Source organism: Pteronotus mesoamericanus, unplaced genomic scaffold, assembly GCF_021234165.1.
Source record: "Pteronotus mesoamericanus isolate MK-2021 breed Mesoamerican mustached bat unplaced genomic scaffold, CSHL_Meso_final scaffold_118, whole genome shotgun sequence".
In the NCBI taxonomy this organism is placed as follows: domain Eukaryota; kingdom Metazoa; phylum Chordata; class Mammalia; order Chiroptera; family Mormoopidae; genus Pteronotus; species Pteronotus mesoamericanus.
Window position 1 is genome coordinate 5,712,704 of NW_026555301.1, and position 27,203 is coordinate 5,739,906.

General features: G+C 37.4%; 1 protein-coding gene across 1 annotated transcript in view; it reads left to right on the top strand.

Moving 5' to 3' along the window:
- TXNRD3 (thioredoxin reductase 3) overlaps window positions 1–26,329 on the top strand; it is a 65,092-nt gene extending 38,763 nt beyond the window's left edge. Inside the window, exons 7-16 of the mRNA XM_054587295.1 lie at window positions 2,615–2,757; window positions 4,205–4,320; window positions 5,335–5,560; window positions 6,761–6,853; window positions 13,042–13,118; window positions 13,687–13,843; window positions 17,320–17,427; window positions 22,959–23,054; window positions 25,133–25,267; window positions 25,476–26,329. Coding sequence (XP_054443270.1) covers window positions 2,615–2,757; window positions 4,205–4,320; window positions 5,335–5,560; window positions 6,761–6,853; window positions 13,042–13,118; window positions 13,687–13,843; window positions 17,320–17,427; window positions 22,959–23,054; window positions 25,133–25,267; window positions 25,476–25,538 — 1,214 coding nt within the window. The 3' untranslated portion in view covers window positions 25,539–26,329. The remainder of the gene's footprint in view (window positions 1–2,614; window positions 2,758–4,204; window positions 4,321–5,334; window positions 5,561–6,760; window positions 6,854–13,041; window positions 13,119–13,686; window positions 13,844–17,319; window positions 17,428–22,958; window positions 23,055–25,132; window positions 25,268–25,475) is intronic.
- The last annotated feature ends 874 nt before the right edge of the window (window positions 26,330–27,203 follow it).

Here is a 27,203-nt window from a genome sequence, read left to right on the forward strand (position 1 = left end):
GCGGAAGAGCTAAAACAGAGTAGGGGCCATGCTGGCCTTAGCCAGACCAGGGTTGCTCCTCAGGGCGCCTGCTAGGCCCCTGCTTCTAGAGTCGCCCTGCCACTCCCATGGACGCTTCAGTCAGGTCGAGTTCTTTATATAATTTAGATATTAAACCTTTGTTGGAGCTGTTTTTGCAAGTATCTCCCATTCGGTTGGTTGCCTCTTTGTTTTGTTGTTGGTTTCTTTTGCTGTGCAGAAGCTTTTTAGTTTGATATCCTATTCATTTATTTTTGCCTTTACTTCCCTTGCCTTTGGAGTTTTCTATAATTTAAACTGTGTAAGGCTTAGAAAAATTGGAAAGGTTTACCTTTGTTTTGAGGCTGACTTGATAATACAGAAAAATAGTTTAAGTATAGAAAACTATAGCTCATTGAGGTGCCAAAATTCCAGCACTGTACTAGAAGAATGCACCATACTTATGAGGGTTCATTCTGGGGATGCAAGAATGAGTCAACATTAGGAAATCATGGTAGGAATACATAAAATCCACATGATGACCTGGATTTCAGCTCCAAAGGCATTTAATAAAAATCTCACATCTATTCTTACTTTTTAAAAAACTGTTAGTGAGCTAAGCAAAGAAATGGACACTTCCTTTATATAATGAAGAAAAATCAGAAGCAGAGACTTAATGGAGAAGGTTTTGAGGCATTTGCATTAAAGTCAAGAATAAGACACAGCTGCACACTTATAATACCCGCATTGTTTTGGTGCTTCTGGCCAATGCACAAAAAGGAAGAACAGAAAAGGAAAAATGTGTACATATATGAAAAGGAGGAAGAAAAAGGTTTTGTAAGTTTATAATATGGATTGTATGATATATATCTAGAATGTACAACATATCAGCAATAATGTTAAATGTATAATGGAAAATTGCAACACAAATGATAGAATAACTTCAAATGAATAAATATATCTAGGAAATATATAAGAAAAGAATACACAAACATAACAAAATATATACTCTTCTTTGTGAGAGGATGTCTCAATTTTGGGGGGGGGAACTTGACAGATTATTCTAAGTTCTTAATGAAAAGTGTAGATAGTTAATCTTTGAGACTATATAGAGAATGACTTTTCTCATCAGTATTTAAAATCATGATACTGTTGCAGGAATATACAGATGAATAAAACATTAGAGCAAGTAGTTCCAAAATGTCAGTCCATGGACTTGCCATATTAAAATTTCTTAGGGGAACTGTTTAACTACAGGTTCTGAGGTTCTGCCCTTGATTGCACAGGTTTGAGATGGGTCCTAGGATCTGTATATTTCAACATGTTTCCCAGGGGTCCTAATGTGCAGCCATTTTGGGAAACTCTAATATGCAGAATGCCTTTCACAACAAGAACCATAAACAAGAATATGAAGTGGGAATTTAACTGATGAGGTTCTTGGGATAAATGGTTCTTTAAGGGTTGGAAGAGTAGCTTTTACAACTATTGGAGGAGTGAGGCAGAGGTATTTTAGGATATGGGGGAATATGCTGTTACGGAAAGGATCAGCACTGCTGGGTTGTAACCTCCAGGGATCATTGAGGGGGTGTTGGGTAATTTAGTAACTGGAATGACCCTCCAGATTGCAAAATCTTAGTTGACTTTATTATGACACTGGCATCGTCAAAAGAGTGATGTGACTTCTGAGCCATAACAGTTAACATTTGCCAAACTTCTCTGCACAGTGACCTCTTTTCCTTGCCTGCACCATAATGTCTCCATTTCCTGTTGAGAATACTAGATAGGGTGAGTCTCCAAATATGACCGGAGGGTGAATCCTCAGTTGGCTGGGTTTGTCTTCAGGAATCTCATCTAGTTTGATGAGAGCCCTGGGCTGGCCTCTGTCTCTTATAAACATGATGATGCATGGAGACGGTGTTTCCTTTGTGAACCAGTATCAGCAGGTAAGGTGAATGCCTGGAAATTAATTCCACCTAGACGATAGATGGATGATGAGAAATCTCATCCCATCATCTCCCACCCAACTTTAACAGGAAGTGGGTAAGCATTTCAATTCAAATGGTGTGCAGTGGTGTGTACTAACTACATTTACCATAGAGAAATGTAAGATATTCACTATCATAATACCACTGCTGGTTAAACTGAATGGGAGTAGCCTGGGCCTGTCTGGGGAGGCAAACGTGCAGTGCCCATTGACCTGAAGCCTGCTTCCCTTTATATGTGGAAGGCTACGTGCAGCAGACCCTCACAAAATAATGAAAGCGTCTCCTTGGGTGCTCCTGAGTGGAGATGATCTTCCTGTCTCATAACTTGGCATGCATGGCCATAGGCGAGCTAGTTAATCCCATTTTCTCCTTTGTGGATTTTTTTTTTTTCAGGGGATTTTTTTTCCAGCTTTCTTCTTTTCTGAACTATGGTTTTTTTGCGTATGTTTTTAACATAAAAGAGCATGAAGTACAAACCATAACTAGTATAAAAAAGGTTTAAGTTGCTAATTCTGTTCACTTCTTGATTTTTAAAGCAATATATCATGTGGCTCATGTGTGGTTGGTTATAGGTAGTTTAACATTTACAGTAAAATTCACTTTATAACTTCACCCTGGTTATTTATCTTCAGTGAAGCATAACTGGGAGACCATGACAGAAGCTATTCAAAACCACATTGGCTCTCTAAATTGGAGCTACAGGCTGTCTTTGAGGGAAAAGGCTGTGGCCTATGTAAATTCCTATGGAGAATTTGTTGAGCATCATAAAATAAAGGTACTGTTTGAATATTTTGTCTTGTTCATTGCTTTCTTTTACTATTGCTTGTACTTGACTTGAACTAAGATTCCATGTTGCATGTTAAGGGCTATAGCTAGTGTGCATTCAGCCATGCATGCACAAGTATTTCCTCCATTATTTGTGGATTTCACATGTCTGGCCAAATTAATTTCCTTTTAAAGACCTCTTAAAGTTCTTTAAAGTTGCCTTTTGATTTCATTGCCATTTTAAAAGAGAAAATGTTTAAACAGTAAAAAAATAAAAATTTTAGTGTTAATTCTTTTTAAAAATGAAACCTTAATTAGAACTTCAATATATTATTCATAAGAGTATTAATAAAATTAGCATCAGATTAGTGTATTTTATAAATTTATAATGTTTATGTATTATCAGATCAATATATAAGGAAAATGAGATCATTTTGATGAACACAAAACTTTTAAATTGGAGTTTTGAAAGACAATCAAATATCCTCAACACCTAGTTTATTTTTGTACTCAGCTTTTCTAGTATAGCATGCAATAATCTTGACAGGATTTGAGGTTACTTTGTAGTGATTTCTTGTCTAGAAAGGTGTGAGGTGATCCATTTAAGGTTACCCCTTTCGAGCCATACATCAGCTAATTTGAACTGTTATCATTCACATGAAACACACTAGAAATACAAGTCAGTCAGTTTTATTTCTCAAACTGTCATATACCTGGTATAGTTGGTTGAATAAGCGATCATTCCCAGCTGTACCTGCCTCTCCTATGCCTCCTCATTTAGTGATACCAGTATCTCTCCAGTTACTCCAGCAAGAAACTTCGGGTTCCTCCCACTTCACCTTCACAGTTTGCACTTGTCTGTCACAGGTTCCTGTCTCCAGGTTGCTGTCGTCCATCCCACTGAAACCTCCCCTTTGTTTAAAAACTTTCATTGCTTTTTGAACTTTTAAAATGGGAATGTATTTATTTTTAACTTGTGTAATTGGAAACAAACAATGAAAAACCTTTGCTGATGCTCCATAGCCTGGATTTTTAGGATGGCAGAGAAGGATCTTTACATTTGGCGTTAATCTATATGACTTCATCTGTGACACTTGGCCTCCTCTCCTGTCTTTTACGGCTACTTGCTGTTCCTGGGATGCCAGCTGCTTTCAGGCCTGTGTGCATTATTATGTACTGTTCTCTCTTTAGGTTTCCATTTCTCTAAAATCTTTTCACTTTTCTCATCTCCACTTGAAATGTTACCACCTTTAAAGCCACCCCTACTATGGTCTTTTGATTAATATTTTGTGAAGACTTCTATTTTCTATGGTGCAGCTTATCACACTGCATTATTATTTTTGCATGTTTGTTCCTGTTGATGGGAAGCTCCATAGAAGGAAGTAACTAGTTTGACAGTGGTGACTGGTACTTTTTAGTGTTGGTTGAAAAGTGAAGTTTACTTTTCTTTTTTCAAGGCAACCAATAGAAAAGGACAGGAAACTTATTATACTGCTGCAAAATTCGTCATAGCAACAGGTGAAAGGCCACGGTATTTAGGAATCCAAGGAGATAAAGAATACTGTATTACTAGGTAAGATTAAATAGGCCATTTTAACTATAAATTGTATTATGTTTATTCCCTGGCTTGTTTCACAAAGATCTGAATTGATAAATAAAGGTATATACAACGCAAGAAGCTATGTAGTTAACATAATGGAGCAAAAAGAAAATAAAGTTAGATAAATAATAAGGTCAAATTTACGGACAAAAATATGCTATATATTTCTAGGTAATTGCTCTGGAATTTGGCTCTAACCTTCCTGGAGGCTGAAGAGAAGAAGCAAATACAATTAGCTTTAGGTTTTAGTGTCTAATATAGTAATAATGGACCAGCTGATCAGGAGAATCATGGCTATTCCTAAAGAGGACAATGTGTAATGAAGTACAATAACTTTCAAGCTTTTTTGACTAGATACACATTAAGAAATATATTTTTCTTTGTGTTGTTATTCAGGTGAACACACAAACACATATCCAAAACAAAATAGTATTTCTTTTTATCACATATAACACAATCTAATATTTTCTCTTCTATTTTTTTTTAAAAATCACTTTTCTTGTGCCCTGGCTGACATGGCTTGGTTGGTTAGAGCATTGTCCCATACAACAAAAGCTTGTGGGTTTGATTCCTGGTCAGGGCACATACATAGGTTGTGGGTTCAGTCCCCAGATGGGGCACACATGGGAGGCAACCACTGGATGTTTCTCTATCACATCAATGTTTCTTTCTCTCTCTCTCTCTCTCTCTCTCTCCCCCCCCCGACACGTCCTCTCCCCAAAAGCAATGAAGAAAATGTCCTTAGGTGAAAATTAAAAAAACACAAAAAACTTTGCTTGCAGTCCACTAATTTGATTTTGAAAAAACTGAGGTATATATACTTCTTTCTGCACAGGAGAAACTATTACAAACTCCAAAAGGCTATTTCTTTTAGTGTTTCTTGATTCAAGCCCCAAACTGTAATTCAGCCAACAAAAGACCATTGAAGCCAGTAACTTATTTCATTTTTATTGCCTAGGTATTCTTTTTCTTATTTTTATTTTTCAGCGACGACCTTTTTTCTCTGCCTTATTGCCCTGGCAAAACATTAGTAGTCGGTGCATCTTATGTGGCTCTGGAATGTGCAGGATTTCTTGCTGGTGTTGGCTTAGATGTCACAATTATGGTGCGTTCAATCCTTCTTCGTGGCTTTGATCAAGAAATGGCAGAGAAAGTGGGTTCCTATATGGAACAGCATGGTATTACGTTCTTAAGAAAATTTATACCTGTGATGGTAAGTCTGAATGACATTTGGAATTCCTTTTATTTTCTTTTTACTCTCTCTCGCGTTTTATTTTACCCCTCCTTCGCTTCATTGAGTAAATTGGTCTATACTCAGTAGGAAATCTTAAAGCTAGTGTTCCTACCCCCAAGTGTACAAAACTGGCCCCCATTTGTCCTTGTCTTCTTCTCCTCTGATAGGGAGGTACGGTGTTGCTCCTCTCAGCCCAGATTCCTCTTCTCTCACTGTTCTCACTTTTTCTCACCTTTTCAGGGTCTTCCTCTCTCCTCTATCATGCCCTTCAGTGTTGTGCATCTTTGAAAAAATAGGCCCTTCCTCTTCTCTCTGCTTTTCTGGCTGGGTCCCCATTTTTCTTTTTTCCCATAGGAGAAAACTATCCATGTTAATTCTCATTTCTTACTTCATTTCCCACTGTCTCAGACTCTCAGCTGCTTCCTGGGACCTGCTACTCCTTTGAAACTGCTTGTCAGGTTCTCTATCAAACTTCTGTTGTCAAAGCCAATGGTTACTTCTCTGTCCTATCTTACTGGGCCTCTGGCTGCAGGTGGTGGAATTGACATTCTTTCCATTTGAAACCTACTCCTTTCTCTACTTTTCTGTCCCCACAGCCTGTGGTTCTACATGTACTCAACTTGTAAATATCAGAACACCTGATCTCTCCTCCCTCTTCACTTTTCTGCCCTTTATACCTAGGCAGTCTTCTTTAGGCCACAGTTTGTTATCTTGATGCTAATGGCTCTCAGATTTATATATCCTGCTCAGGCATCTCTCCTGAACTCCACACTCATTTGTACAGCTGCCTACTGGATATCTCCATTTGAATTCCTCCTAAGCATTTCAAATTTAACAAGACAAAAATGAAACTCCTGATTTTCTACCTAAGTATATTCCCCTGCTAATCTTTCTGTACTATCTCTGTATTCATTAAATGATAATACTGTTTACACAGTTTATTAAACCAACACCTTAGTAAGCATCCCTTCTTTCTTTTATGCTCCCTCCAACTAATCCATTGTCTTAGTTCTACCTCCAAAATGTATCTTGTGATAGTCCTTTTTTTTCTCTCTCTGCTTAGTTCCAAAACCTAAAAACATACACACACATACATATTCACACTGATGTGTATACCCTAGGACCCATTAAATTTCTGTCCCCTTTAGATAGAATTGTTACATTGTTTATCCTTTCTAGGTTCAACAGTTGGAGAAAGGTTCACCTGGAAAGCTAAAAGTAGTGGCTAAATCCACTGAAGGCCCAGAAACTATTGAAGGAGTATATAACACTGTAAGTTTTTATTTTAGAAGCAGTAAGTGGTTGAATACACTCATAATTTAGCACAGGAGATGCTTCTGGGAAAATTATACAGGCTTAACTATTTTTTGGATTCTTTCTAAGAGTGTACTAAATGTGGAAGGTAGTTGACATTTGATAATAATGGTACATGAATAATATATTGCATGTGTATGTGTAATTGTGCATAGAACAAAATCTAGAAGCAGAAATACCTGACTGTTATTAATACTTAGTTCATGGGCATTAGATATCTTATACATTTCTGTACTTAAATATTCTTGCAAAAAAAATTGAATAATGTTATATTTATATATTATGTATTTTTATTTTTAAAAATATATTTTGTATTTCCAAAGCTATCTTTTTGAAATATATTTTTATTTTAAAAAAATGTTTAAAATATCCAAAAAGTGTGAGTAGTCCATGGACTATTTTGGATGGCAGCGATTCTAATTTAAATTGCTGATGTTTGGATGCCAACATTTCTTCTGTAAGTTGTAGTTTAAGAGCTTTAACATAAATTATACATTTATGTTTTATATACTCTTAAACATACGGTTTTTTTAGTTAAAAAAGGAAATGATGTAGAGAGTCCAGTCAAAAATATATTAGAAAATAAAATGCTTTTATTTGATTATTTATCCTTAAATTAATTTGAATTTTCTTCGTACATATTCATATTATTGGTGAATAATAACAGTTTTGTTTGTTCCTTTCCATTGCTTTCCTCATTACTTCTTTTTCTTGTATAACTGTAGTAGCTGGGACCGCCAGTAGAGTGTTACTGAGAATGGTGATGGCAGCCATTCTGGTCTTGTTCGCAATATTGAAGGAAAGTTTTCAGTGTTAGATTATTTAAGAATAATTTTTCTTAGGTTTTTTGTAGATATTTAATCAAGTTAAAGAAATTCTTTTCCATTTTCTGTTTGCTAAGGGTTTTTTGTTATTTGGGGTTTTTTGTTTTAAAAATAATGAATATATGAGTTCAGTTGTAACAGTTCATTTTGTAGCCATTGATAATCAAAATTTTTTCTTTAATTTGTTAATATGTTGAATTACATTGATTTTCTAATCTTTAATCAACTTTTTATTCCTGATACAAACTTAACTTGGTAAAGGTCCTATTTATATATTGTTGTGTTGGATTTGTGTATTTAGAATTTTTGCATTATATTCATGAGTTATACTGGCTTATAATTTCCCTTCTCTTATTGAACCTGTCAGATTTTGGTATCCAGTTTATTTTAATATAATAGGGTACAAGGTGGAGGTCCCCAAATATAGCAGAACATATCCCCCATGAACTTGGATTGTTGGAAAAGGGAAGTGGACAGACAATAAGGCAGTTAAGCTACTTAGCAGAACAATGGCAACTTAATAGTTTTGCCCTGAGCAAAAGTTATATGTGACTTTAAGGGCTTATTATGACTTGTGACATAGCCAGGGGAGGTTGATGTCCACCCTGGATCCCCCTGTGTCACAGGGAACTCTTGCCCTGACTGGGGAAAAATAAAAGATGGCATTTAAAAGAAGGTAAAAGATATGGTGGAACAGCACCATAGCAGGGCAGGATATGAGGTCACATAAGGAGTTCTAGGTCGAGCATTTAAATGAGAGCTGAAAGAGAAGGGGATTCCACCATGGGGTGTGAAAGAGAGGAGGATGAAGCCATGCAGTAGGAAAGGGTGTAAGGAGAGAGCTGATGGAGCTGTGTGAGGACCTGCCTGACCAAACACAGATTCATGGGAGATGTGTGGAGCTGAACTGAACCGTGACTGGGAATGCTGTGTTGCAGACTTGAGTTGTTTCTCTGAAGGATGTGTGGAGAACCCACTCTCTTGGGACATGTGCCTCCCGAGACTCCACCATAACAGTGTAACACAGCATGTGTTTTCCTAAACCACTACATGGAGGCAAAGAAAAGCGCACCCCAGATCCCAAAAGAGAGAGCTGCTGCAAGAGGATAGTGACTCTGAAACCCCCAAGAGCATCTTCCAGAGGGGATGGAAACCTGTTTGCACAGATGGCTTAAGAACAGATAAGGATAAAGGGAACTCCTGGGCATGGTTTTGGCTTATAGCCTGGTGGGGAGTATGGGAAGTTCTGGGTCTCATGGAAGAACAGGGCTCTGAGCAGGAGTGCTCCTCAGCAACCCCAAGGTTGGAACCCTGTAAATAAAACCTGTTCCCTTCAACACTAATTGTTGGGTCATACATAAAGGTGCCATGTGGATGAGCCCTAGTTTGCTCAGTTACACTAACTCATGAAAGAAGTTTGGAGTATGTCTCCTCTTTTTCTTTTCTCTGGAAGCATTTATGTAGTGTTAGAACATTCTTTGTATGTTTGATAGAATTCACAGCTGCAACCATGTAAGTCTAGAATTCTCTATGGACACACACACACATACACATGCACAGTATTTTACCACTGATTAAGTTTTTTAACAAAGGACATTTAAGCATTTAAGGCTTTCTGTTTTTTTCCTTGAGTTACTTTAGATTTATACATTTTTCTAGGGATTAGTCCATTTCATCTAACTTACCAAATGTATTGGTATAAAGTTGTTCACAATATCTAAATTAGTAAATTGTTAATTTTGTAATGAGGTATCATTTACAAGTAGTGAAATGCACAGGTCTTAGATGTATAGTTCAGTCAGTTTGACAAATGCATATGTTCATGTAGTACACACTCTTTAGAAGGTAACATAACATGTCTGTGAGTTTAGAAAGCTCTTGTGTCCCTTCCCACTTCCTGACCCCAAGCAACCCTATTCTGATTCTGTGACCATAGATAGTTTTGCCTATTTAAACATCACAGAAATGGAACCATATAGTAGGTACTCCTGATATCTGGCTTTTTAAATTCAGAATAATGTTAATAGGATTCATCCATGTTGTATGTATCAGTAGTTCTTTTTATTGTATAAATTATATGAATATACAGTTGTATGACTATATCACAGTTTATTCATTTTTCTTTGGATGGACCCTTATGCGGTTATCAGTTTGGGCTAATTGTGACTTAAACTCCTATGAAAATTTAAGATATCAGGCCTTTTGTGGACATATATTTTCATTTCTCATGGGTAGATAAATACCAAGAGTGAAACTTCTTGGTCCTAGGATAGTTCCTATGTTTAATTTTTTTGAGGAACTGCCAAATACCTTCTAAATGATTATATCATTTTATATTTCCACCAGCCATGCATGAGAGTTTTGGTTGTTCCATATCCTCACCAACATTTGGGGTTTGTTGGTTTTTTCATTTTAGCCATTCTAGTACATGTATGGTTTTAAGTTGAATCTTCTTGATGACTAAATGATATGGAACATATTTTTCTGTTTTAATAGTCATTTTTTATATTTTCCCTTATGAAGTATCTATTTGAGACTTTGGCTCATTGCCTTTTATGTTACTTGAGGTTTTATTCTTGAATTTCAGGAGTTCAGTATATATTTGGATATATTCTTTTCTTCAGATATATGTATTGTGAATATTTTCTTCCCATCTGTGACTTGCCTATTTATTTTTATGGCATCTTTGGTTAGCAGTAGTTTTAAAACTTTTTATGAAATCTAATTTATTAACTTTCTGTTTTATGGTTAATGCTTTGTGTGTGCCCTAAGAAATCTTTGTTTATTAAAAGGTTGTAAAGATATTCTGTATTTTTTGTGACGCTTTTTAATTATATATTTTATGTTTAGATTTGTAATCCATCTTGAATTAATTTTTGTTTATGGTGTGGGGTAAGAATTGAGATTCTTTTTCTTCTATATGGGTACCTAGTACCACTTGTTAAAAAGACTTCCCTTTCTCCATTAAATTGTTTGGTGCCTTTGTTGAAACTATTTGACCAATTAGCTGTCAGTCTATTTCTGCACTCTTTCTTCCATTGACTGTTTGCCTCACCACCCTGTTTTCATTATTGAAGCTTTACAATACATCTCAGACCAGTTACAGTAAGTCCTCCAACTTTGTTTAAGTCCTGTACATTTCCATTTGAATTTTAAAAACAGCTTGCCATTTAAAACAAAAAACAAAAAAATAACCTTCTGGGATTTTGATTGGTACTGTATTGATTACACAGGTCAGTTTGGAAGAACTGACATCTTTTCCTTTTTTTTTAAGATTTTATTTATTTATTTGTTGAGAGAGGGGGTGGAGAGAGGGAGAGAGAAATATCAATGTGTGGTTACCTTTCGAGTGCACCCTACTGGGGACCTGGCCCAAAACCCAGGCATGTGTCCTGCCTGGTAATCGAACTGGCGACCCTTTGGTGTTTAGGCTGGCGCTCAATCCACTGAGCCACACCAGCCAGGACTAGAACTGACATATTAATGATATTAATGTTTCCAATACATGAGCATCCTGTATCTTTATTTACATATTCTTTAGTTTTTCTCAGCAATATATTATCATTTTGTTCTAGAGGTCTTTCATGTATTTTGCTAAATTTATCTTTAGTATTTCATGTTTTTAAGCTATTGTAAATGGTATTTAAGATTTTTTAACTTTGAGTTAGTTGATAATTTATATAAATACAAATGATTTTTGTATATTGACCTTGTAGATTCTTAGGGTTTATGTCTGCATATGAAACTGGTTTGGTTTCTTCTTTTTAACCTATATCTTTTTATTCCTTTTTCTTGCTTGTTGCACTGGTTAAGGCCTCTAGTACAGTGCTGAATAGGAATTAGGAATATAAATCTTTACCGTATTCCAATGTTTGGGATGATCTTAGGCATTCAGTCTTTTATGGTTGCTAGGGTGTAAGCTGTACTATCTTTTGCAGATGCCTTGTATCAGGTTGGGAAAATGTTCTTTTATTCTTAGTGTGCTGAGGATTTAATTAGAATCCTCAAGGACGTTAAGTTCTGTCAAATACTTTTTTCATTTCTGTTGGGATGATTATATTGTTTTCTCCTTTATTGTTAATATGAGGAATTACATGGATTGATATTTGCATGTTAAACCAATTTGTGTTTTGGGGACAAACCTCACTTGGTCATGATCAATTATCCTTTTTATATACTGTTGTATTTGATTTGCTAAGATTTTGTGAAGGATTTTGCATGTACATGAAGATACAGGCTTAAAATTTTATTTAAATATTATTGTTTGATTTTGATTTCAGTTGTTTGTGCTGGCCTCATAAAAAGTTGTTGGAAAGGCTCCCTTCTCTTTTGTCTGGAAGAGTTTGTATACTGTTAATGTTATTTCTTACTTATGTGTTCACTAGACTTTACAAATAAAGTCATCTGGGTCTGGAGTTAATTAATGGCAAGTTTATAAATTGCGAATTCAATTTCCTTACTGAGTATGGGGTGTATTAGTCAGCAAGGGCTGCCATAACAAAATACCACAGACTAGGTTGCTCAACAAAGGAAATTTAGCTTCTCAAAGTTCTGGAGGTCAGAAGTCTGAAACGAAGGTTGTCAGCAGATTTAGTTTCTTCTGAGGCCTCTCTCCTTGGCTTGCAGATGGTTGGTTGACTTCTCTCTGTGTCCTCATGTGATTGTCAGTCTGTGCTGTGAGTGTTCTAATATGGACACTAGTCATATTGGATTAGAGCCTACCCCGATGGCCTCATTTTACCTTAATTGCCTCTTTAAAAGATCCTGTCTCCTGATACAGTCACTTTCTGAGGTATGGGCGGCTAGGACTTCAACATACGAATTTGGTGGTGGGGGGTGGGGACGCAATTTAAGCACATAACATAGGGTTATTCAGATTTGTGTATAAATTTGGTAAATTGTATCTTTTAAGGAGTCTATTTTGGGGTGTAAAATACAGCATGGTAACTAGAGTTAATAATACTGTATTGTATATTTGAAAGTTGCTAAGAGAGTAGATATTAAAAGTTCGCATCATAAGAAAAAAATTGTAACTGTGTGGTGACATACGCCAGCTAGACTTGTGGTAATCATTTTCAGTATATACAAATAAGGAATCATTATGTTGTACACCTGAAACTAATATGTTGTCTATCAATTATACCTCAATTAAAAATGCATTTGACCTAAAAAATAAGGAATCTGTTTCATTTAAGCTGTCAAATTCATTGGCATAGGGCATTTATAATAGTTATTAGTTTTTTATTATCTGAAGGATCTATGGTGATATTCCTGCTTTCATTCCTGAAATTGATAAATTTGTGTTTTGATCTCTGTTTATAGGTTTTGTTAGCAATTGGTCGTGACTCCTCTACAAGAAAAATAGGCTTGGAGAGGATTGGTGTCAAAATCAATGAAAAGTATGTACATGTGGGATCATTGCACTATTGATGCACAAAGCACAACGTTTGTACAGATCACTTAAAATTCTGATATAATTACTAAGCTGCAAAATTTTAATGCTTTGAATTTATTTTATAGTAAGTACTGTCCCAGCTCTGTGTTATCAATTGTTTCATTAATCAGTAACTCTTTATTGTTTGCCTTAAAGAGCTCATGCATGATTTTAAAAAATAACTGAGAAAATATATTCACCTACGTCTGATTCAGAGGGAATTTTCTGGCCTTGGTTGGGCAAGGAGAAAAATTTCAAAACTCTTAAGTGCAGTTGTGGGGGAAATCTGGGAATAATCCTCAACATCAAAAAAACGAGCATTGTTTCATTGACCAGCAAGGTGTTTTCTTTTAGAGCTACAGAAACCTTCGTTATTGTAAGCCATTGGTCTTATAGACAGTTAATGACCTGAGATGCATGAATTCTTAGAGCAAGGTCATATCTCTTTGTACTTAGTTCTCTTTGAAGACTGTTAGTCATCCAGCAGCATAGAGTTAGTCATAGTATATTTTTTCCTGTTCAAAATCTAATAGGAGTGGCAAGATTCCAGTAAACGATGTGGAACAGACCAGTGTGCCCTATGTTTACGCTATTGGGGATATTCTGGAAGATAAGCTTCAGCTCACTCCTGTCGCCATACAGGCAGGCAAGCTGTTGGCTCGAAGACTTTTTGGGGGTCGTTTAGAAAAGGTGAGTTTCTTACCGTTGATTTTGAGATAATATCTAAATAAATTATGACTTAAAAAGACCAGTATAAATGAAACATGTGTGCTTGTTTTGCAAGTAAAAAGTTCTTCACAAATAAATTATTTGCAGTTGACTTATTTACTAATGATTTTCAAAAATAGTTTTTTAATATATGCCATGTGCAAGATGTTTTGCTGGATGACACACAAAGGACTGGCATGATTCCAGCACCAAGGGGCTTGCTAGGTAGCTGGGGGTCATGAGTAAGAGGAGAACAGTTCATTCTGACTGAAGGGATAAGAAGAGGTCTCGTAGGTTGATGGTTGCACTGTCACAGAGTAGGAGGGGCACTCAGAGTGGATCAGGATGCTACCCCTGGCTCAAATGCCTGCTTAGTGTGTGAACTTGGTCAAGTCATTTCACTTCTCTTCATCTCAGTTTCTCCATCTGCAAAGCTGATGGTGTGAATCAGGTGAGTTCTGCAGTCTCCTTCGCAGTCTCTTTCATAGTCTTTGATCAAAGAGTTGGGATGGGCTTTATAGGATGAGTAATTTAAAACTGAGGGACTAGAGGGCTCTTTGATAAGTAGGTAACTCAAAGAAGCCCAGAGCTCTGGACATGCGGAGTTGTTGGCAGATGTAGGATGAGTGGGGAAGTGGGTTTTACTGGGTGAGTGTAAGGAATGCTAACTGTTCTGTTGCACACAAAGGAAGAATTGTCTCATCCACAATACTTACAACATTTTGAGGTGCATACAGGGAAAGCAGTTGGTGATAGAGGAGTACAGTTGGAAACGAGGCTGGAAAATTGATTTGGCACCAGATCATCAGAAATCTATAATGCCACAGAAAAGAATCAGTAGGGCCTTCTCTAGGCAGTGGGAGCTGGTTAAGCTCTTTATTTTCCCCAACTTTTCATTTAGAAAGATTGCAAACATCAGAAAGAATAGTAACAATCACCTATATTACCCTTTTCACTCAGATTTCACAGTTATTAACATTTTGCCATTTTTGCTTTCTCCTCTTCTGTATATCTATACAATGTATGTACATTCTTTTTTCCTTGCTGAGCTATTTGAAATAAGTGGCAGACATCAATGATGTTTTGCTCCTAATACTTCAGCAGGTTTCTCCTGAGAACAAGGATATTCAACTACATAAGCACAATTCCATTACTGTACCTGAGAATTCAACAAATAGGCAGTAATATTCACATTTCCTCAGTTTTTCATTAGTATGTGTGCACATGTTTTGATTCACACAGTACCTGGCTCTTCTAACTGTTAAGTCTCTTGTAATCTGCTATGGCCCTCTGCTTTGATTTACCTGTTTGTTTGCTTGTTTTACTTCTCATGACTTTGATTTTTGATGAACCCAGGCTACTTTTCTTGTAGAATACCTTACATTCTGAATTTCCCTCATTGTTTTTTTCATGACTATGTTCAGGTGAAAGTTTGGGGCACATATTCTTTACAAGGGATGCTGTATGCTGCCTATTTTATCAGTCCAATTATTTTGTAAAGTCGTGAATGAAAACCTAGTACGCATGTGGAGGTGTTGGTGGATGAGGGGCAGCTGGGGACATGGCACTGCTGGCTTTAATAGGTGGGGCCAAGAATGATAAATGTACAAAGAAAAATTATCCTATCCAAAGTACAATAGCATTTAAAGGTGTATGGAAGCAGAGTAGTTCCTAATGCTTTAAGAAGTTGGTCATGGTGTCCGTGGGGTAAAGAGATTAGAAGCAGACCAGTGTGTGTGTAAAAAGAGAGAGGTTAAAAGTATAGGACTGAAAGGAAGGCTACAGGGTGAGCAAGTCAAGTTCAAGTGGAGGAAATAGTGTAAGATGTGCAAAGAGTATTTTAGATGAAAAGAATAAAGTTGAGGAATTGCCTATTGATTTCTTTGTTGATACAGAATAGGAGATTAGAGGCATCTGCTGAGCTATGGGATATGGGATCAGCTGCTGGTCACTAAATGGAATGACGAGCGTTTATTTGATGGCTTAAGAGAAGTCAGAAAACTAGGCAGTCCATCTTGTTACGTGATTTTCTCTAGCCATGTTGGAATAAAGAATACATATGTTTCATGGTTAGCAAGTTAGCAAATATGAAATGGGATTGGGGTATATTTTAAGTTAAAGATTCTAGGCAGATGCATCTTGTATACAAATCACCTCATTGGTGCAATATACATGGTGTTTTGAGGTGTCAAATCACATAGAGACTTAGGACAAGGACTGTGCTAGTGCTGGGCCTCACTGCAATTGGAGGAGGGCTGGGTCTGGGTGTCACGGCTGCTCTTGGTCCATATCACACGGATATGGGCTTCACAGGGTGCCCTTCCTTTAGCCTAACTTGGCCACAATGCTGTTTTTTCCTGTCAGACTACCACATGAGGGATCTTTCCTTTGCTCCTAGTTTATTTTCCTACAAAAGAAACAGTTTGGGGCAGCTCACCTTTCTCTGCATGGGTTTTGGGTCAGTTTATGGATTACCTTTCTTTGGGTTAGATGTCACCCCTGACTTACTAACCTATAACTTGTTGGCAGGGATTTGGGGGACATGCAGTGTTCTAGGCATGTAACCCCTTCAGGGGCTGTGAGTGCACAGTCACAGCAACCTCCATCCCTGGTTATACCCTCCATTCTTTCTCTATCCCTGCATGCCACTTTCTGTCCACAGATAAAGTTTTAATGATGCTTCCTCTCACATGTTCCAGCTCTGCTCCACAAGTCACAAATGCTTTCTCCTCTAGGCAGAGATGCCCCTTAAGCTTGGCACACATACTCACTTTCCCATGGACAGATGATGCAGTGGAGCTGCTGGAAGAGTATGTGTAGGGTTCAGAGTCTGCAATGTCCTTGTGCTGTCCACTTGTGCTATATCTCAGTCAGATCAGGGCTCTAAAGGGATTCTGTCATAACCATGGGATTCATGCAGTCCCAGCCTGCAAGTACACATATGTATGCCATCTCCCCATGATGGTCCAGGGAAGTCACTCAGACCCACACTATTGATCTGTTTCTTTGCTTACCATATCAGTGACACTGTTAAATGAAATAGCCAAGAGTGGTCTAGGCTACAAGTGAAATAGTGTAATTCTCTGTCACCTAGTAGAGGTGTTCCAGGAAAGCAGAGCCCAGAAATTGTGGGGATGGGAAAAATTTTTTTAGAAAGTACCTATAAAGGCAACAAAGTACACCCACCTCTACTGAGTGGTTTTCAGACCAGAAGTCTAAGGTTGGGGCTCTGGAAGAGCCAGTCCTGTTCATCACTGGCCAGCGCATGGTCTCTGTCCTAGAGTTGGGCTCATCCCATCTCCTTTCATGTAATTTAGAATTCCCTAAAGTGGTGATATGCCAGAATCATTTACTTTGAACTGGACTTATTTTCTTTTTATAAATGTATGTGATAGAAGTTTTTGTGGTAAAGAAAACAGTGTCACAAAAGAAAAGCATGTAATTTTTTTATCTTTTAGTGTGATTATATTAATGTTCCAACTACAGTGTTTACTCCTCTGGAATATGGCTGCTGTGGATTATCTGAAGAGAAAGCTATTGAAGCATATAAAAAAGAGAACCTAGAAGTAAGATTATATTTGTTTTTAATCTCTTTTAATAAACTGCCTTCTCAATCACTTACTTTGTCATTTCGCAAGTTTTTATAATGGTTGTATTGTAGGAAATCATCCTATTTTAGGAAAATTAGAAATTAAATACAGGGGTACCTCGGTATACGTCGTTAATTCGTTCCAGAATTTGTGACAAGTGCCAGACCAACCAGTACTGAACGATGAAGCATTTTCTCTTGTGGGGAGGTGTCATGACTCATACAAGTTCTAGCAAGTGCAGTGAGTCCTAAGCAAGTGCTAAGTGCTGAGATATTGTCAAAATACAATGAGTGCAGGGTTTGACAAGTTCTGAAGCTCACAAGTACTGAGGTATGACTGTAATTTAAACCGTCTCTCTTGTAAACGAATAATAATACACTTGAGGAAAGAGAGTTGTAAAATGTGTACATTAGGACTTTTGAATTATAGATAGCAAATATCTATTTGAGTAAGCTTACACAAGGAAGCACATGTTATTATAAGTTCTTTTAGGAGTGCAGAAATGTACCAGGGCCTTAGGAAGGGATAAGAACCAGGAATTGGAAGACTGTTCCACCTCCTTCTTTTATTTGATTGGGGCTTATATGTATGTTTGTGTGTGTGCATGCAGTTCATTTCTCTGCTCCTCCAGATAGACTTTATTTGTCCCTGGAGTGCACAGAGCAGCTCGTATATGGCCTTTTGCTCCCGAGTTTAGTGATAGTCTTGGTCTTCAGAGGAACTGATTGACTTACTGTTTCTCAGTCTCAATTCTCAATTATGGGAGAGGACCTTTGACTGGTCTGAGTTGGGTCGGCCATCCAACCACTTCCATTTGGCATGATGGTAGTAGACAGACTCATGGCATATCAGAATGACTCTGGGAACCTACACTATGATTGAACTTTAGGTGGGGAAGATGAGCAGTTCCAAGGGTTGTCGTAGGGTGTGGGCTGTTCAGACTCTTGGAAAGATGTCCTTCACACATTTATTTCAGCCTCCCTTTTACCACTGCCCCATTTAATCACAACCACCTTATAAATATTTTCTTACATTTTGGTGAGTGGTTTGAGTGTCGTTTTTCTGCAAACCCTCCCAACATAGGAGGGATAAGGAGAAAAGAGTTGGAGGGTTATGAGTACTTGAGGTTTTAGGCAAAAGATAATTGAAATTTCAGTTCTCTCTCTTAATGACATTTTAATTTATTACTGGAAATTTTTTTAAACCATAGCACTGATATCCCCTAGTTAAATGGCCTGATGACTTATTGAAACTCTTACTTATATTTCTGGTATTGGGAAAATGTATGTTTAAAGCTTTATAATGTTATTTTAGCTGGTTGCTTTCAATGAGACATTTACATTTTAGAGGACATTGTTTGATCAGTGTTTATAATTAACTCCTTATGACTATGGGCCATCATTTTTTGCAATGGTTAATTTTCACTTGGGTGCTGGAACATTGATAGTAATAATAACAGACTTAATACTTAGTTGTAAAACTTTTCAAAATTAAAGAGGATTAAAATACAGAGGCAAGAAGACTATAGAAGGCCATATCCTATTTAAAGGAATATTTTTATAGGAAAAAAGTTCCCCAAGTTTGTGGGATTTCTTTAAGGTCTTCATTCTAAGGTTCACTGCATATCAACTCACCTACTTTCTTTTTTTATTGCATTTGATAAGGCTGAAAATTTAATGTATTGGTATTTTTTAAATTCCTAATATAAAGAAATTGTAGGAAGACTCTCAAAAATACCTATATGATATTTTTTATCATATAGGAAATCAGGGTGAAAGGAGAATGAGGATACAAAAAATAAGATGGTGTTAGAAGAAGGTTAATTTGTTGGTTCACAGAACTAATGTTATCAAGTCTTACAAACTTGATCTAGGATTAAGCTGAAAAATGAATTTAAGTCTAAGCTCCTTACTACGTGACTAAAAGGGGGAACTGGGAGATATTTCTTCAAGTTCTTATAAAAGGGGCATTGAGATACGATGAATGATACCCTTAAAATATCTCAGTAGTAAATACAATAATGGATTTACAAGAGTGTTTCTTCTTAGATTCAGAACTACAGTCTCATGGCATAATGCCAAAGCACAGTATATTAAAAAATTAATTTCTGTTGGTGTGGACACTGGTTTAAAAAAATAATAAAAGGGCATTAACAAGAGAAAGAAAAGTAATTCCTAAAGGGGTCAAAATAGGGCTATGCTCTCTGGTGGCCTGACCTAATACGAAATTTTAGAGTACAGGAACACCTCAGATATATTGAGGGTTCTGTTCCAGACCACCACAATAAAGAGAGTATTGCAGCAAAGTGAGTCACACAGGTGTTTTGGTTTCCCTCTGCATATAAAAGTTATCATTCCACTATATTTTATTCTATTAAGTGTTCAATAGCATTTGGATCTTAGGGAATAGAGAGGCCCAAGGGGATGGAGAAAATAGGAAAACACCTGCTTAGTGGAGCATTGAGAACACACACACACTTATTAATTAAATTTGTCATCTTATATGGGTGTGGTTTATAGTGCTCCAAAACAATAACAGTAACGTCGAAAATCACTGTTCAGGACTTCCGGGCAAGATGGAGGTGTAGGTATACATGACCCCCCTTCTCACACAACCACAGCAAAAATTAAAACTAAGCTACAAAACACCAGTCACTCAGAACTGTCAGAAAATCAAGCTATATGGAAGTCCGACAACAAGGGAATTAAAGAAGACACATTTGTTCAAATGGGTAGGAGGGACAGACATGCAGAATGAAACAGTCTCACACCCATGTGTAGTGAATAAAAATCAGGAGGGTGCGAGGGATCGCAGCCCCACACCAAACCACCCAGCCAGCGTTCCAGTTCCCCTTGACTTCTGTCTGTAAAAATACATGGGGGTTGGATGGCAGAAGAAACTGCAGGATTCTCAGGCATCTCTTCTTAAAGAGCTCACAACAGACTGAAGAGTTACTTAGACTCACTCCCTCTGGGCTCCAGCACCAGGGCAGCAGTGAGAAGCGCACCAATGGCATACAGGGAAGAACTACACTGTCTGGTATCAGGGCAAGTGCAAAGGGATAGCTTCCACCCTGACAAAACACCAGAGGCCAGGCAGTGGCCATTGTCCCTTTTCTGAGCAGTCCCCCATACAGCCGCAGAACAGATGTACCATATCTGAGACTCCATCAACCTAGTTCACACAGGATGCTCTGCCCTGGTGATTACTTAAGGCTCTGCCCTACCCAACATACAGGTCTGCTTTTCTACGTTAGGCCCCCACTACTAAGACAAGGAGTCCAAGCCCCTCTACTTAATACATAGAAACAAACATAGGGAGGCTACTAAAATGAGGAGACAAAGAAATATGGCCCAAATAAAAGAACAGAACAAAAGTCCAGGAAAAGAACTAAAACAATGGAGATAAGCAATCTATCAGATTACACTAAGAGAAATAAAGAAAAGTTAACAGGGAATTAACAGTGGAGTAGATGAAGCCAAGAATCAAATCATTGATTTGGAACATAAGGAAGAAAAAAAATCAGAACATCAAGAAGAGGAAAGAATCCAAAAATATGAGGATAGGATAAGGAACCTCTGGAACATCTTCAAATGTACCAACATTTGAATCATAAGGGTGCTGGAAGTAGAAGAGAAAGAACAAGAAATTGAAAATTTATTTGAAAAAATAATGAAAGAAAACTTTCTTAATTTGGTGAAGATAGGCATACAAATCCAGGAAGCACAGAGAATCCCAAATAAGTTGGGCCCAAAGAAGACCATACCAAGACCTACCACAGTTAAAACGCCAAAGATTAAAGATAAAGGGAAAATCTTAAAGGCAACAAGAGAAAAGCAGATAGTTATCTACAAAGGAATTCCTATAAGACTGTCAGCTGATTCCTCAAAAGAAACTTTACAAGCTAGAAGGGACTAGCAAAAAGTATTCAAAATGATGAAAAGCAAGGACCTACAAAAGCAAGGATTAGTCTATCCAGCAAAATTATCATTTATCATTGAAGGGCAGATGAAGTGCTTCCCAGATAAGGTAAAGCTAAAGGAGTTCACCATCACCAAGCCATTATTATATGAAATGTTAAAGGGACTTATTTAAGAAAAAGAAGATCAAAACTATGAACATTAAAATGCAATAAATTCACAACTATCAACAACTGAATATAAAAAACCAAGCAAATAAGCAGGACAGAATAATAATTATGGATATCATGGATGGTTACCAGTTGGGAGGGAGAAGGGAGAGTATGTGGGCAAAGGTGCAGAAATTCAGAAGTACAAGTAGGTACAGAATAGACAAGGGGAGATGTTTAGAACAATATAGGAAATGGAATAGCCAAAGAACTTATATGCATGACCCATGGACATGAACTAAGTGGGTGGTGTTGCCAGAGGGAGTTGAAAGTGCTGGGTGGAGGGTGCAAAGGGGGGAAAATTGGGACAACTGTAATAGTATATTCAGTAAAATGTATAAAAAAATAAAAAATCTCTCTAAAAAGATTATTCATACTTCACCATAACAAATATAATAATGAAAAAGTTTGAAATATTGCATGAATTTTCAAAATGGACAGGTGAGTCAATGCTGTTGGGAAAATGGCACCAATAGACTTGTTCTACACGGGGTTGCCACAAACCTTCAAGTGAAAAAACTCAGCATCTGCGAAGCACAATAATAAAAGGTTGTCTTGTACAGTCAAGCAAAATCATCTTGCTGCCACTTTGCAGCATTCACAAAAGAATGTCTTACCACATATTGCTAGCTCAGGAAATTTGTAGTACTGTCTCTACTGAAAGCACATCACTTTTGCACCATTGTAAAGTCAGAAAATTATAAGTTGAACTATTGTAAGTTGGGGACCATATGTAGATCAGAACACATTTTTTCATCCTGGGCTCCTTTGTCTTCTTGATGGAGAGATTGGGAGGAACAACATGGAAAATGTAGCTGCCGCAAGCTGGTTGGGGGTCATGTTGTATCTTGTTTGGGTCTTTTGTTTGAGCCAGATTGAGGAGCCTGGGCTGTGTACTTGGAGTGCTGGAGTGATGGCTTTCAAGTAGGAGAGGTAATGTTCTTAATATCGTTTAATGGGGTTGAAGTGTTTTATCTCTTTTGCTTTTCCTAGATTTGTCTTGAAAATTACCTTGTAGGCAGGTTGCGAACTTGTCAAAGGCAGGATGTAAGTCTTTATTTACCTTTTCAACCCCCATAGCCTAGTGCTTTGTCTTGGATAGTAGTACTCTATAAATGTTTGAAAATTGAAGTTAGATAACAGGAGATTTTTTTTTGGACTAACAGTAGAGCAAAACCAAGGTCAACATACTTGTACAGCTAGCATTCTAAGAGCTCTGGCCCAGATGCTCCAATCAGGTACATAAAGTTGGAATCATGGAACTTTAAATTTCTGAAAGCTATTGTAGAGATTATTGTGTTTATATAACTAAAGAGCATATCAAGGAGTGATTTTCTTATATGCTAATCTTGGCCTCTTTCTCTCTCTCGTCTTCCAGGTATATCATACTTTGTTCTGGCCTCTTGAATGGACAGTAGCTGGCAGAGACAACAGCACTTGTTATGCAAAGATAATTTGCAATAAATTTGACAGTGTATGTAATATGATTGGAAGCTGAAATGCTATAATTTTAAAATGTAGCTTTTATTCTAGTATTTGGGTTTTTATAATTTCTTTAAAGTTAGATTTCAGGGAAGGCATAAATCCTTCAAATTATTACCCAGTTAATGTGTTTGCAGATTGAATAAGTAATATAGATTGCAATTGAGGCTTACCGATACCTTCTCACAGTAATCACTGAAAGTTGTCTCTTCCCAAAGCTACCTAACTCAGCAGTTTAGAACTACATCATCTGTGAAAATTTTTATGCATTAACTAATAAAATGTAAGGTATATATTGATGTGCATTTTGTCAAGTGAATGTGAAAAAGCCTTTACAAGGAGCTGCTTACACAAAGTGAAAACTAGTTAAGTAATTTCTAATAAAGCCTTTCATTAAAGAAGAATCAGTAGGGTGGAGAACCCATTGTTGGAGTCCTCTGCCTTCCCTGTTACTGAGGTGAGCATGAAACTGTTAGCAGATGCCCTGATTGTTGGAATTTAAAGCACTGTTTATTTAGGACTTGTGTTATAAGGAACACTGAGGGTAGAAAGCAGTGTTAGCACTTAGTTCCTTCCTTTTTAAGAGTTTATTTTTTGTCTGGGGAGATAAAACATAAGATTAGATACATATGAACAGCAACATCTGACATTTATATAAAGTTTACAGAGTAATCTGCAGTTACTGTCATGAAGCTGTAGGTGCCTTTCCAAAGGGAGCAAGCAGGCAGAGGCTATGCACTGAGGCCTCCGAAAGTGAGCAGGAGTTGGGTTTGATAAAGCTGCTGCTGAAACCAAGATTCTCAGCCTTCATATTATTTCTGACCTATTGACAGAGTTGTTGACTGGCTAGCAGGCCTCAGGCAAAATTTCCAGGTCTATTTACCCTTCTTTTTGAACCCCGTCTCTGTTCCTTGCCACTCCCTCTACGCATGCTCAGCTGCTTCCTTGATCCCCATTTGCTCCCGCACAATTGCTCACTGTCCTCAATAGAGCTTATTACTTTCTTTTACTCCTGTCCAAATTTCTGCTTCATGACAGTAGTAGGACCATCCTACTACTATGTATTTTACTGTAGCTGTGTGGTAAAAATTGTGAATGAGGTTTACCCTCTCACAGAACCTGCCTTCATTTTCACTTTTAAATGGGCATTTTCTTCAGATATTTTTACTCTCTGGGCTGCCTGCCTTTCCCAGTTTGCTATATGTATGATGTACCACCTCAGAGGTTCTAATTCAGTCCCTTTGTGGGGCCCTGGGAACTGCGCTTTTCACCCAGAGATCCTGTGGCCTGTAACTACTCTCGAGAAACACTGCTTCCAGAGCTCTCCATTTGAGCACCCATGAGTAGTTGTGTATGAGGTGGCTGCTTTGAACCATTGTTTTTTCTCTAGAATGTGAGGAGGCAAAGATTGCTGCCAACCCCAAGAACTCTACTGCCCTTTCTGTTGTACACTTACTATTGAATATTAAAACAAAGACTAGAGCCTGATGAAAAAACACTGACGAAAGGACAGCCTAAATGCATTGTACCTTGGAAATTCACTCTGAATCTTTCCATTTCAGCGGTTTACTCATCATATGGGCCTCGCACCTCCCAGCATGCAGTCCTAGGCAAAAGCCCTGCACCAGCTACTCCTTGATCTTCCCTTAGTTGTCAGAAGTCAGGCAACTTGCTTCCTGGGCTGGGAATCACTGCAATGCCAGTGAAACCTGCTGCCTTAGAATTATTCCAGTGTTGGACTTTAATTCAGATTTGTATGTTGTTATTAGCACTATCTTGGCATAATTCAGAAATTTCTGCCATACATACTAATGAGCTCCTTTATGCAGTGGGTAAATAGCTTGTTTTCAGTAAATTTGAGTACATATATTACTCTGGGTGTTGTGTTTATTGGCTCTTAACAGATTCTTAACAGTGGCTCAGTTTCATGGTAATGTTCTCTGCTGAGTTCAACGTTGGTTCTTTTTCTGTAGTAGATATTGTCAATTCGAACTGTGAACTTAAATGAATAGATTCCTATTCAGACCATTAACCTACTGGACCTCCCTTTGTTTTGATTCCGTATTAAAGAATCGCGTGATAGGATTTCATATTCTTGGACCGAATGCTGGCGAAATTACCCAAGGATTTGCAGCTGCAATGAAATGTGGGCTTACGAAGCAGCTACTTGATGACACTATTGGAATTCACCCCACATGTGGTGAGGTACATAGAGAAGTGGAAGGTTTTTTAAGTTGACTTCAGTTGGTATGGTTTGAAAAAGTATTACAAAACACATTGTCAAAGTTTTTGTATTAGTAACTACTTTGCATATTTTAAAGGAGAACAGATGTAATATTCAGGATGTGTTTTCTTAAAGCAATACTGAAATATTATCGACTAAACACAAATTTGTTTTCTTCTTTTCTTATAGGTATTCACCACTTTGGAAATCACGAAGTCATCAGGACTAGACATCTCCCAGAAAGGCTGCTGAGGCTAGACCTGCTGCTGTCTAGTCTCCCTTGTCAATTCACATTTATTTCTAAGATTAGAATGCTTTCAGATCATGTGAGTCTGTGATCAGGGCACCTGCTCTCTTGCACAGGCCCTATTGCAGAGCTTTCTTCAAAGCATGCAGATGAGAATGTAGACAAGGAGACAGGCAGCAGTGGGTGTCTGCTTAGCAGTCTCAGCTGACTGGGAGAGGCAGTTACACTGCTTCCTTGACGTCTTACTCTGAACCCCTTGTGAAGTGAGCTAAGACCAATGCTCTTCCAAATCAGAACTGAGCTTTCCTCCTAAAAGACCTTTTAATCGCATAACTAATCTAAGTCAACTTTTCTGTTTCCTAGGGTTTTTATCCCTTTGCTTTGTTGTTCCTATGAAAATATTTTCTCATTTATAAAATTATAAAACAATGATCTTCCAGTGTGTGAGTGTGGAAGGCATACGTGGTCGCTGGTGCATGGTGTCTTTGGAAATGCCCTGAAGTAGCTGGCTGCAGAGGACTGGAGTGCATTAGTAGAAAGTTACACACACTAAATAGAGTTTAGTTAGCTGTTTTCTCCTTTGATTATATTCTTACCAACTGTCAGAAACGCACCTTACACTTCACCCTCTCCTGGTTTCCTGATGGTAACCACCTTGGGCTCAGTGATTCTCCTCTTAGTTTCTCTAGACTGAACAGTGTCTTTTGTCAGAGAGAAATGCTTGTATTTCTTTTTCATATTGATCTTAATATAAAAGGTTTTCAAATAAAAAGCATTATTTGAACTGTATTTAAAACTTTAAAATGATTCAGTCTACAGTCTATTTAATTATAGTCAAGTTCAGTAAATGAACAGCTGATATTAGGAGATTTCATTTGAGTTATACACCTGTTAGCATCTAAAAGGCCCTTGCAATGGGAGGCCTATCTAAGGCCAACCCAAAGAATTTGTAACCACTCTGCAGATATAGACAATTGGAAAGGTATATTTATCTTTTCTTAGGAAGGAGGAAGAAAGGCTTGGATATAGATCTGCCTGTAACTGGCTCCCTCATACCCTCTCTCCTACTCCCTGCACACTGCCCCCAACTTTATCTCTTTCTCCACCTTTCTTTTTTCTCCTCTCCTGGAGTAAAGATGGGCTCTTTATAATGGTGAGAGATCTGTTTTACCTGGAAGATAAACTTTGTATGCATCTAATAACATGCATACAGACCTGTAGGGAAATATTAACATCCTCCATTATAATAGAGATTTTAATAATACCTCAGCAATTTACTAGATAGAAGAAAAAATATCAGTAAAGGTACATATTTGAATAGCACAATTAAGCTTAGTTTAATGAACTTAGGAAGGAGACTTTAACATAAATATTTCAAGCACACATGGAATATTTATGAAGTTTGCCATGTGTTAGCTCAACAAATTTCAAAAGGCTGGTATCATATAGAGATGAGACAAAAGGATTTTAGCTGTGGGACTAACACGAAGAACCCAGAGACCTTAAGATTCATGTAATATGATGGAAAGTGAAGTATGGAGCTTTTGTGAGGTGAATGAGGAGTTAATGGGAGATCAAGCTGAAAGAGCCAGGTTAGAGTCAGGAACCAATCACAAGAAGAAGGGAATTGTGGAAAGATTCTAGACCTTGAAAAATAATAGGCTTGTGAA